This window comes from Oenanthe melanoleuca, chromosome 18, assembly GCF_029582105.1.
Source record: "Oenanthe melanoleuca isolate GR-GAL-2019-014 chromosome 18, OMel1.0, whole genome shotgun sequence".
Classification (NCBI taxonomy): domain Eukaryota; kingdom Metazoa; phylum Chordata; class Aves; order Passeriformes; family Muscicapidae; genus Oenanthe; species Oenanthe melanoleuca.
The window spans coordinates 425,418-435,852 of record NC_079351.1 but is presented as its reverse complement, the minus strand read 5'-3'; the positions used below and the strand labels follow the sequence as shown (position 1 = coordinate 435,852).

At 62.6% G+C, this 10,435-nt stretch overlaps 1 protein-coding gene across 2 annotated transcripts; it reads left to right on the top strand.

Annotated features, from left to right (window-relative positions):
* Positions 1-471: 471 nt before the first annotated feature.
* Positions 472-10,378, top strand: USP36 (ubiquitin specific peptidase 36). Of its 2 annotated transcripts, XM_056505653.1 has the most exons (20): positions 472-541; positions 925-1,213; positions 1,279-1,503; positions 2,195-2,305; positions 2,572-2,674; positions 3,237-3,304; positions 3,630-3,700; positions 4,041-4,123; positions 4,410-4,530; positions 4,803-4,943; positions 5,262-5,362; positions 5,568-5,706; positions 5,928-6,575; positions 7,147-7,250; positions 7,822-8,331; positions 8,575-8,717; positions 9,074-9,238; positions 9,451-9,566; positions 9,646-9,778; positions 9,856-10,378. In XM_056505653.1, exons 1-20 carry the CDS (start codon positions 539-541, stop codon positions 9,858-9,860), a joined length of 3,279 nt encoding a protein of 1,092 aa, XP_056361628.1. In that variant the 5' UTR covers positions 472-538; the 3' UTR covers positions 9,861-10,378. The 2 variants fall into 2 exon arrangements, with proteins under 2 accessions (XP_056361628.1, XP_056361629.1); XM_056505654.1 differs by lacking the exons at positions 472-541; positions 925-1,213; positions 1,279-1,503; positions 2,195-2,305; positions 2,572-2,674 and adding an exon at positions 2,686-2,771.
* Positions 10,379-10,435: the final 57 nt, after the last annotated feature.

Here is a 10,435-nt window from a genome sequence, read left to right as displayed (position 1 = left end):
GAGACGGGGAGGGGAAGAGCTGCTGCGGGCCCACCTTCGGATGCCATCGGCAGCGCCGGGGGCGGGATCCCACGGGAGCGGGAGCGGGACCGGGGCGGGGCCGTGACTCAGGGCAGGCCCGGGACGCCACCCCGGTACCGCATCGTCGCCGGGCCCGCGTGGAAACGTCCCCGTTGTGGGAGAGGGGTTACCGGCCGCCTTTGCCTCGGCAGCCGGGGCTCGCGGCCGTGCCGAGCTCCGACCTGTGCCCGGCTCCGGGCCGTGCTGGGCTCCAGGCCGTGCTGAGCTCGAGGCCGTGCTGAGCTCCGGGCCGTGCCGAGCTCCGAGTCTGGGGCGGAGCGTGCCCGGCTCGCGGCCGTGCCGAGCTCCGATCCGTGCCCGGCTCCAGGCCGTGCCGAGCTCCGGGCCGTGCCCAGCGAGGCCGCCCACAGGCGGAGCGGAGCGGGGCGGAGCCGCCCCTCAGGCCCGGCACGGAAGGAGTTTGTGCCGGCGGCGGGCGAGTGGCCGTGTGGCGACACGTGCGTGCGGTGGGACCCGGATGGTGAGCGCTGCCGGCACCGGGCGGGACGGGCCGGGGGACGCCGGGACCTGCGGTGCGGTCCCGCCGCGCTCCTCTGCCCTGCCGGCCGGGCTGCCTGTGGGGAGCGGAGCGGCGGGAGCGGCCGGGCCGCATATGGCGGCGGGCGGGCCGGGGCCGGGGCCGCGGGTGGCGGCGGGGGCCGAGGGACCCGCTGAGGGAACCAGGGGACTCGCTGAGGGGGCCAGGGGACCCGCTGAGGGCGCCGAGGGACCCGCTGAGGGCGCCGAGGACCCACTGAGGGGGCCGTGGCGGCGGCTGGTCGCTCGCAGAGCCGGAGAGCAACGGGAGCGGCCGGGCCCGGACGGTGCTCCCCGCTCAGCCGCCCCTCTCCCCCCTGTCCGCAGGCGCGGCCGCCGGGCCCGCCGAGCCGGCCGCCCTCGGCGATGATCGCGGAGAAGCTGCGGCAGGCGCTGGAGCCGGGGCGGCGGGAGGCGGCGGCGGAGCTGGGCCGGCCCCTGGGCGCCGCCGCCCGCTCCGTGCTGCTGCAGCGCATCGAGTTCGCGCCCGCCCGCCGCGGCCTGGCCGGGCAGCTGCAGCACCTGCGGGGCAAGTACGAGCACATCGGGGCCGAGGCCCCGCGCCGCCCGCCCGGCAGCCCCGGCAGCCTTCCGGAGCGGCCGCAGAACCCCCCGGGTAAGTGGAGCGGGAGAAGGGATCCCCCCGTGCTGCTACCCGCGCTGACTCTCCGCTCCCCGCAGGACACAGCCGTGCCCCGCCGAGCCCCGCGGGTGACGGCATCCCCGCCCCGCAGAAGGTGCTCTTCCCAGCCCAGAGCCTCTCCATGAAGTGGGAGCGGGTGCACCGTGTGGGCGCGGGGCTCAGTAACCTGGGGAACACCTGCTTCCTGAACTCGGCGCTGCAGTGCCTGACCTACACACCGCCGCTCACCAACTACCTGCTGTCCCGGGAGCACGGGCGCACCTGTGAGTGGGGACCCCGCGTCAGGGGGGGAGCAGCGTCTGCCTGTCCTGCTCACCGTGCTGTACTCAGCACCTCTGTGCCTGCCTCTGCTGAGGGAGTGCAGAGATCAGGATGCACCTTCCCTGCCCTGCTCCTTTCTGCCACTTTCTCTGTCAAGAGGCTGCTCCTGGGCACTACTCGCTTTTCCTGGCCGTAGCAATTTTCCCAAATTTGGTATCTTTATCTCTGAGAGACTTTGTTTCTGTTGGGTGTAGCCAGGACAAAGATGGGCCCAGTGGAGCCTGCTGGCTTCTTCGGGGCTCAGCTGGGGGGTCCTGAACAGCCCCTTATTGTGGGGACACAAAAGAGCAGCGTGGCAGGCGCTGCTCTGAGCTGTCACGACAAGGAACACACAGGCCTTGCAGCCCCATCCATAGGACTGCCAGTGGGATCTGCCCCTCAGGGCTGCCCCACAGGCTTGTCCAGACCATACCTGGGGCCTGTTTTCTGTCAGTGTGAATGCTGTCTCCTCTGGGAGCTGCTGTGGCTGGTCCTGTGATGGGCTGTGCTGGTCGGGGTGGCATGGGATGGTCCTGGAGCGTTGAGCTCAAAGGGAAAACTGAGCATGGCTGAGCTGTGTTGGACAGAGATCCCCTGTCCTGCTCCATCTCTCCTGGGTTTGTCCCCAATGTCGCGTTGTCTCTCCTGCTCCAGGTGCCCACGGAAGCTTCTGCATGATGTGCACTATGCAAAACCACACGATACAGGCTTTTGCCAACAGCGGCAATGCAATAAAGCCACTCTCCATCATCCGAGACCTCAAGAGTAAGGAGGGCTTCCCGCCCCATGACTAATGTGGGAGCAGAACTGGTGGGATTGGGGCATGTTTTGGCAAACAGCTCCACTGAGATGACTCGGAGCCTCGGAGTGCCTGGAGACTTCTTGGGCTGCCAGGGGCTTCCTCTGTGACATGAGACTGGTGTCTGGTTTGGGTTGAGGGGACTCAAACCCCAGAGTGCTTGCTCCAGGGAAGGCAGGGAGGGAGGGATGGCATCTGTTGCTTCAGGTGGTGAGTCCTCCCTCTCTTGCAGAGATCTCCCATAACTTGCGCTTCGGCAGGCAGGAGGACGCGCACGAGTTCCTGCGCTACACCATCGATGCCATGCAGAAGGCCTGCCTGAATGGCTACACCAAGTATGTGGGGCCTCATGGCCCGTCACTGCTCTTTGCTGTTCCCTTGCTGGTCCCCTGCACTCACGGGAGTGGACTGTGGAATGAACATGTGCCCCAGGTCAGCCTTATTGTGGGGAGGTTCTGACTCCAGGGCCTCGGGTGTGGGGTCCAGCTCTGCCCCTCAGGGACAGGGCTCTGGGCTGTTGGTCACCTTCCGCTGACTCCTCCACCTCAGCATAGCTGCAGTCCTGCCCCCAAATCCTGAGGCTGCTACAGGCTGGGATTGCATCCCAGCTGCTGAGGGACACAGGCCTACTTGCTAGCTCAGCCCCAGCCCCTGTGGCTGTTGAAGGGCAGCTTCCCCCAGGCCCTTTTTGGCACCTAGCTCCGAGCTCCAACCAAGAGCTTCTGCTTCTCCGAGAGCAGCCTGGTGTCACCCCTCAGCTGTGACACAGGGAGAGCAGTCTGGCAGGGGCTGTGCCTTCCCTCTGCCCACTGGCTAGAGCATGGAGGGGGCTGTCCTGAGGGGTCTGCCAGGGGTGGCTGTTGCAGTGTGAGATCTGGTGCTGCTGTCTCTCTGTAGGTTGGATCGGCAGACCCAGGCCACAACTCTGGTTCACCAGATCTTTGGTGGTTACCTGCGGTCCCGTGGTGAGTACTGTCAGTCTGGGCCTGGGCCAGGACAGGAAAACCCTTTGGGATAATGGCTGAGCATGTTTAACTTACCCAGAGCTGCAGTCAGTCAGTTCTGCAGTACTTGTGGGTCATGACCCTGTTGTGGCAATGGGAAAGCCTTTGGCTGTGGGACCCAAGCTGTGGGCTTGCCATCAGCAAAAGGACCTCCTCCTGCAAGGCTGCCAGTCCTGGTGCTGGTATCCCAGAGGACTGGGGGCACACTGCAGCTGTCTGTGCTGTGCTGGGGTGTGGCAGGTGCTGGTGCTGTGCCAGGCTGTGCTCATGGCTCTTCCTTTTGCAGTGAAATGTTTGGAGTGCAAGACTGTCTCGGATACCTATGACCCTTACTTGGACGTGACACTGGAGGTCGAGGTAATGCTGCAGGGTTGGAGATGGGGCTCTCTGCTCATGAGGGGAGTGTTCCTGCTTTGAGGTTCCTTAATCAGCTGGCAGGAGGGAGAGCAGCTCTTGCTGTTGCACCTCCTTCCCTGTCTCAGAGCAGTGCCTGTTGCCCATATGTGAGTCCTGACTCCTCCATGCAGGCCTGGCAGTGTTGTGGGGCACAGCAGCCACCACCCCGTGCCAGGGGCAGTCTCAGGACTTCGGGGCAGCCTGCAGTCCTGTGCTGTGTGCTCTCTCCTGGGGTCCCTGCAGGGAGTGGGGCTGTGGTGAGGACAGGCCCCCATGGCCTGACACCACCCTGTCCTTGCAGCGAGCTGCAAACATCGTGCGGGCCCTGGAGCTGTTTGTGAAGCCAGAGCAGCTGGGTGGGGACAACGCTTACAGGTGTAGCATGTGAGTGTGGGGTGCTGTGGGGGGCTGCTGGGAGGGCTGCCACAGTATGGAAGGGCTTCTGTTCCTGCTCTGTGGCTAAGCCATGAGGTACAGGGCCATGGAAGCCTGTGATGAAGCCTGCTGCTCCCCAGCTCCCTTGTGAGACCTGGGCCAGCGGGCAAGGCCATGGAGCAGTGCCTGGTGTCAGCAGCACCATTCCCACCGGGTTTGCCAATGCTGCATGGCCAGGCCAGGCAGCTGTCTGGGTGTTGGAACAGCTGGATTAGCTGGAGCTTTTCCTGGGCAGGTGCAGGAAGAAAGTGCCAGCCAGCAAACGTTTCACCATCCACCGAGCCTCCAACGTTCTCACGATTTCACTGAAGCGCTTTGGCACTTGCGGCTCTTCAGGTGGAAGGAAAATCACCAAGGTGAGTGCTCAGTGATCCACAGCCAGGGCTCTGTCCTGGCCCAGGGTCCTGCCCCCTGAGCAGGGCAGGAGGTGGTCCTGGTTCAGACCTGCAGCCATTCCCCACTGCTCCCAGGGGGGGAAGTTTGGCTCACCCTGGCATCTTCCTTACCACAGTCTCTGCCTGGGGAGAGCATGTCCCCTCCCTCAAGAGATGGGACTCATAGCACAGCAGAGCTGCTCTTGCTCTGGCAAGAAAGCCATGCCAGCTCCTGAGACATTTTCTTTGCCCAGGATGTGGGATACCCTGAGTTCTTGGACATCCGCCCTTACATGTCGGAGCCCAAGGGCGATCCCATCACCTATGGACTCTATGCAGTGCTGGTGCACTCTGGGTACAGCTGCAATGCAGGGCACTACTTCTGCTACGTGAAGGTGAGCCTGGGATGCTGCCTTGGGACCCTGTCTGGGCTGGGGCCTGCTCGGTGCTTTAGGGTGCAGAAAGAAGGGGGCTTGGCAGGGTGGGTGGTGTGGAGCACTGGACATGGGGCACAGGCTGTGCTCTGCTGCAGTGAAGGTTTGCCCTGACAGAGCTCCCTGGCCTGCCCCTGGGCCGTTTGGGGTTTTGGGGAGAGCGGCTCTGATGACAGGTGCTGTTCCTGCTGCTCTGCAGGCCAGGAGGGTCCCTGGCCAGAGCCTGACCCTGTTCTCCTTGGACACAGCCTGACCACATCCTGTGTTCTCCTTCCACAGGCCAGCAATGGGCAGTGGTATCGAATGAATGACCATGAGGTCCACCCCAGCAACATCAAGGTGGTTCTCAACCAGCAGGCCTATGTGCTGTTCTACCTGAGGTAAGAGAGCACCCTGTGCCTTCTGCCCCCCACCCCTGCCAAGCAGCCCCTGTGCATGTGCTGGCTCTGGCTGGGGCATGGCAGGGGGTGTCCCAGCCCCTTCTCATGGTTTGCTGTAGCACCTCACCTCCTCAGAGCCTGTGGCTCCCCTCCTCGTGTGTGTGCTGCTCACCCACATTCCCATGGCTGTGCTCTGCCTTCCCAGGCTGTGCAGCCCCAGGAAGAGCTTAGCAGGGCCCATGGCCACAGCTGCCTTCAGCCTGCCCAGCTGCACTGGTGGTGACTCCAAGCTAATGAAGAAAACTGAGATTAATGGGGCCCTGTCTGTGCCACCCGTGGGCCTGGTGAGTGCTGAGGGTTGGTGCTCCCAGGAGCTGCTCCTCCGTGGCACTGGGGCCTGCAGCCATGCTGGGAGGTGGATGGGTGGGAGGGTGTTGTGCAGGAGAGAACCTGATCCTGCTGAGCCCAGGAATCCTGGCAGGACATGAGGAGGGCAGTATCACTGTGTCTATGGCTCCTTGACTCTCCTCACTGAACTTCTCCTTGTCTCTTTCTCCTTGTCTAGAAGCAAGACAAGCTGCTGGGGAAGGGGCTGCCAGCCCCAGGTGATGTTGGAGTCCCTGTTGCCCGCAGCTTTCTTGGGATGGGATCTAAGCTGACAAACGGAATTGCTCTGTCAAAGCTGCCTTCTCAGACCCCATCATCCAAACTGCCCCACAAGGCCACACCGCTGGGCTGTGACACAGTCCAGAGGCCCAAGAAGCCACAGACACCTGGCATGCCCAGAGCAGGCTTCCATGCCACCAGCACCATGAGCGGGGCCAAGGCAGGGCTGCCCCCACAGGGCTCAGCCAGTGAGAAGCCACCTACCTCATCCAAGCTGCTCAAGTGCAGTCAGGAGCCCAGTGGGGCAATGGCCAGGACCCTGCAGAGGGATTCCTGGGGCAGCACAGTAGGGCAGCTGGTCAACGAGACCCACAAGGCCAGGAGCAACTCCAGCAGCTTCTGCACCTCTCAGGGAAGGGACTCTGGCACCCACCTCCTCGCTGGCCCTGGCACCAAGCTGGCTGTCCCTAAAGATTCTGACCTGGCTGCCCCCAAAAGCTCTGGGACAGCCACAGTGAAACCCTCCCCACTGGGCAGTGCCACACTGCAGTGGGGCAGCACCACAGCACCACTGCTGGCTAAGAAACCAGCGCTCTCAGACAGAAAGGTGAGTCTGAGCTGCTGCCCAGAGGCTCCAGATGACATCCTGTGCCTTCTGAGCAGGTTGTGTGGGGCTACTGCCAGGCTCCTGCTGGCCAGGGGTGGGTGGGGAGAGCTGCCCAGCTCCTAACCCCTCTGGGCTGCTCTCCCCCTCTCCGGGCTGGGGTGTGGGACCAGCCCTGCTGTTGTCCACATCCCTGAGTGATAGAGGGGATGGCTCCTGCCCCTTGCCTGGGACAGAGGGGTGACTGCTCCAGTCCCTGCAGTGGGGGGGCGTTGGCACCTTCTGGGGGTTGCCTGTCCCCTGGGGCAGTGGTGGGGGGTGGTGGCACAGCAGCAGGCTGTGGGGGTGCCTCCTCCACAGCAGTGAGTGGGCTCAGGAGGGTGCACTGGGGTACCACAACTTTAAATTTATTTTTTCCTTTGTTTTTCTAACTGAACACACTGATTCCCCCACCCCCCACTTCCCTGTCCCTGCCTGTGTCTCTCCTCCTCTTTCTCTGGGCTCCCCTTTTTCTCTTGGCTCATGGAAACCTCGGTGTTAGACCACACATTTTTATTTATGTCAATAACTGCAGGACAAACCCTCTCAGAAGGTGAGCCTGAGTGACCACCAAGTACAGTCCCAGTCCTCAGTCACCACCCATCCTGACTCCACTGCTGGGCCTCTGGGCAAGTCCAGGTAAGCAGTGCCATTGCTGCCTCGTGGCAGGAAGGCCAGTGACAGCCTTGGGTGCTCCTGGGGGTTTCTTGCAGCCAGGCCAGCTTTTCTGTTCTCTAGGGCTGGCAGGGCTTGCTCCAGATCTGAGAAGAGCTGACTTCAGCACAGAGTGGGAGGGAGCCTTGCAGGCCCTGAGCCTGTACTAATGTCTCATGGGATCAGGAGGCACCAGCCTGGTCTAGATCTTGCTCTGGGTCTCCCTTGTAGCCTTCAGCAGCAGCATGTGCTGCAGCAGCACCCTCTCTTTCCTGGTCTGCTGTGGGACCTGTGAGTGCTTGCAGAGCAGCATCTGATTACAGTTTTGTGGACAAGATGGCAGCAGTTGGGTGTTTTCTTCTGCACCTCAGGGGAGGGAGGAAGAGAGGGGTTTCTGGGCTTTGGGATCAGCCTCTCTTCTGTTCTTCAGCCTGTCCTCAACTGCTCTTGAACTTCCCAGTCCTGAAAAGTCTGCCTTCAGCTTCGTGCTCAGCTCCCAGCCTCCCTGCTGACCCCAGTTCCACTGCCCACACCTCACACCACCTTCTTTTGGCAGCAGGGAGACAGGATCTGGCCAGCTGGAGCCAGAGGGATCCTTCAGGAAGAAGCGTCGGAAGAGGAAGCATCGCAGCACAGACAGGAGCCCTTGTGCTGGGGCTGTGAAGGACATGGATGAAGTCTCCAGTCCTCCCAAGAAAGAGAGGATTGTTTCTCCAGAGGGCTTCAAGGACAAAGACTCCAGGCCCCACAAGAAGGAGAGCATTGGCTCTCAGAAGGACTTAATTGATAAAGACTCCAAGCCCCCCAAGAAGAAAATTATCTCTCCAGGGGACTTCATATCTGTCATGGGGAAGGAGGTGGCAGACAAGGGTCCCAGCCATGGTCCAGTCTGTCAGGACATGAAGAGTGGGCCCAAGCAGCACGTGCCAGAGCCCAGTATTGACCTGGGCATGGAGCCAACTTTCCCCCTCAGGAGGAAGAAGAAGAAGAAAAAGAAGAATAAGAACAAAGACAGGCCTTTGGAGAAGACAGAAGAGTGCAGCTCTGGGATGCTGTCCTCAGACAGGTGAGGGACAAGGGGCATATGAGAGGCTGAGGTCAGACTCCCTGGGCTGTGTCTGGGGGCTTCTCATCTTTCTGCAGGTGGGATGCACTCAGCAGGCATCCAGCTGAAGCACCCACCTGCTGTGGGTGGGTTCACCTGTCCCTGAGCGCAGTGCAGGTGTCTCTGTGCCCTGCTGCTCATTGGGGAGTTCAGGCTGTCCCACTCTGGTCTGGCTGGAGTGAGCTGACCCTCTGCCTTCCCCAGCTCTAGGACAGCTGAGTCAGAGCCCTGTGAGACCCAGCAGAGCGTGGAGGCTGGAGAGCTCAAGCACCACAAACGCAAGCGGACGGAGAGCCTCAGCAGCCTGGCTGTCAGCACTGTCCCTGCCACCATCCCCAGCACCCCAGGTGTGACCTCGTGCCCTGTCTGCTGCCTGGCATGGTCAAGCCAGCAGCTTGTGTGCCCCAGAGTCCCCTTGGAGCACTGCTGTGCCATCCCCAGTGCTTGCTGGTCCCACAGCTGCCTGGCAGTGCCTGGTCCTGCCCAGCCCCAGGCCTTGCCTGTGCCCTGGAGAGGGAGGTGGGGACATTCCCCTTGATTGATCCCCAGGACAGGCACTTTGTGTTGTGCCCAAACACTCTCAACCATCAGGACTTGTCTGTCCAAATGGTGTTTCGTGGGATGAGATCTGCTTTGGAGAGGGAGGGACATGGTAGCTCCCCTTGCTTCCCCTGGCTCATCCTTACCCTGGCTGTTTCTGCAGTTGCAGCACATCCCAGTGACAACCAGACTGGGGATGAGAAGCACTCCCTGGCTGCCCTGAGCCCTGTGGCCAACAGTTGGGCTGGCACAGCCCCTGAGGACCAGGGGTCCAGCGTGGTGGACAAGCTGCTCCAGAATTCCTTGGATAGGGCTTACGGCAAGCAAGGTAATCCTGGCTCACCTGGGCGGGCAAACAGCCGTGCAGCCCCCCTGCCCTAAGCCCTGGATGGGGACAGAGACCCCCAGCTCTGCCAGGGCCTGAGCTCCCCCACCCCAGGGCAGGCAGGGGGTGCTCCTGGAAGCAGGGGTGGCACAGGGTGGGGAGCTGGAGCAAGGGGCTCAGCCTTGGATCCTGCTGCTGACTTTGCTGCTCTGCAGTCCTGACCTGGCAAGGTGAGATTTCGGCCGTGAGCCAGGATGCCATTCGGGACACAGCACTGGCCCAAAGCAAGACTGTCATTGATGAGTGGGACCAGGAGTTTGACAAAGGAAAGGTGGGTGCTGGGCTGGGGCAGCTGGGAGGAGGCTGGGGCCTCTGCACTCTGCCCTGAGCGCTCTCCTACCTCTGCACAGGTAAAGAAAATGAAGAAGATGAGGCAGGAGCGGAGGAGAGACTCAAATCCGTTCCAGAAATTGCAGAACAAGCGGAACTTCTGGCTAATGTCACATCCTGCCAAGATGGCCAGCCTGGGCCACCGGCTCTCAGGTCAGTGAGCCGGGGGCACAGCGAGCCTGGGGGCAGAGGGGGTGGCAGCCCCTCTGACACTGCTGTTTGCCTCACAGGTTGAGATCTGCGTCCCCAGCTGCTCAGGGAGCAGTCCCAGCTCAAGGACCGAGGGCAGCACTGCCCTGCGAGCTGTCGGTGGCCCACGCTCAGAGGGGAGGGAGTACAGCCACAGCCCTGGGCTCGTGCCTTTGCCATCGGGGAGCTGCTTTTCCAGCTGCAGAGGAGCCTGCCCACTCTGCCGTGCCTCCAGCCTGTCTCGGCCAGGCTCCTCGGCAGCTTCTCCGTGCCTCCTGCCCTCCTTCCCCCAGCCCGCACCTGCGGGGGCTCCTGGCAAGTGCCTCAAGCCCATCCCTGTTGCTCCGTGCTGCTGTGCCTCCCCTTGCCGGCGTAACCGACCCTCACCTTCCCCTCCTTCCCTCATCCTCTGCCCGAGCTGCACTGAAAGGCTCCCCCGCCCCTCCGCTGGTCTAGCCCCGCGCTGGCGCGGGGGGCACCGGGGGGATCCCGGCGGGGCCGGAGCGCTGCCGCCGGGGCTACGGGCATCGAAGGATGGAACTGAATAAATCCCGGTCTTTGTCACCCGGCCGTGATCGGTGCGATCGCCAGGGGCGAGCCGTGGGAGGGGACACCGGGACC

Bases quoted from the DNA above. Each gene is read 5' to 3' on its own strand.
- USP36 (XM_056505653.1), top strand. The intron at 6,576-7,146 runs GTGAGTCTGAGC...CAATAACTGCAG, and splicing joins CAGCGCTCTCAGACAGAAAG to GACAAACCCTCTCAGAAGGT. The intron at 7,251-7,821 runs GTAAGCAGTGCC...TTCTTTTGGCAG, and splicing joins GGGCCTCTGGGCAAGTCCAG to CAGGGAGACAGGATCTGGCC.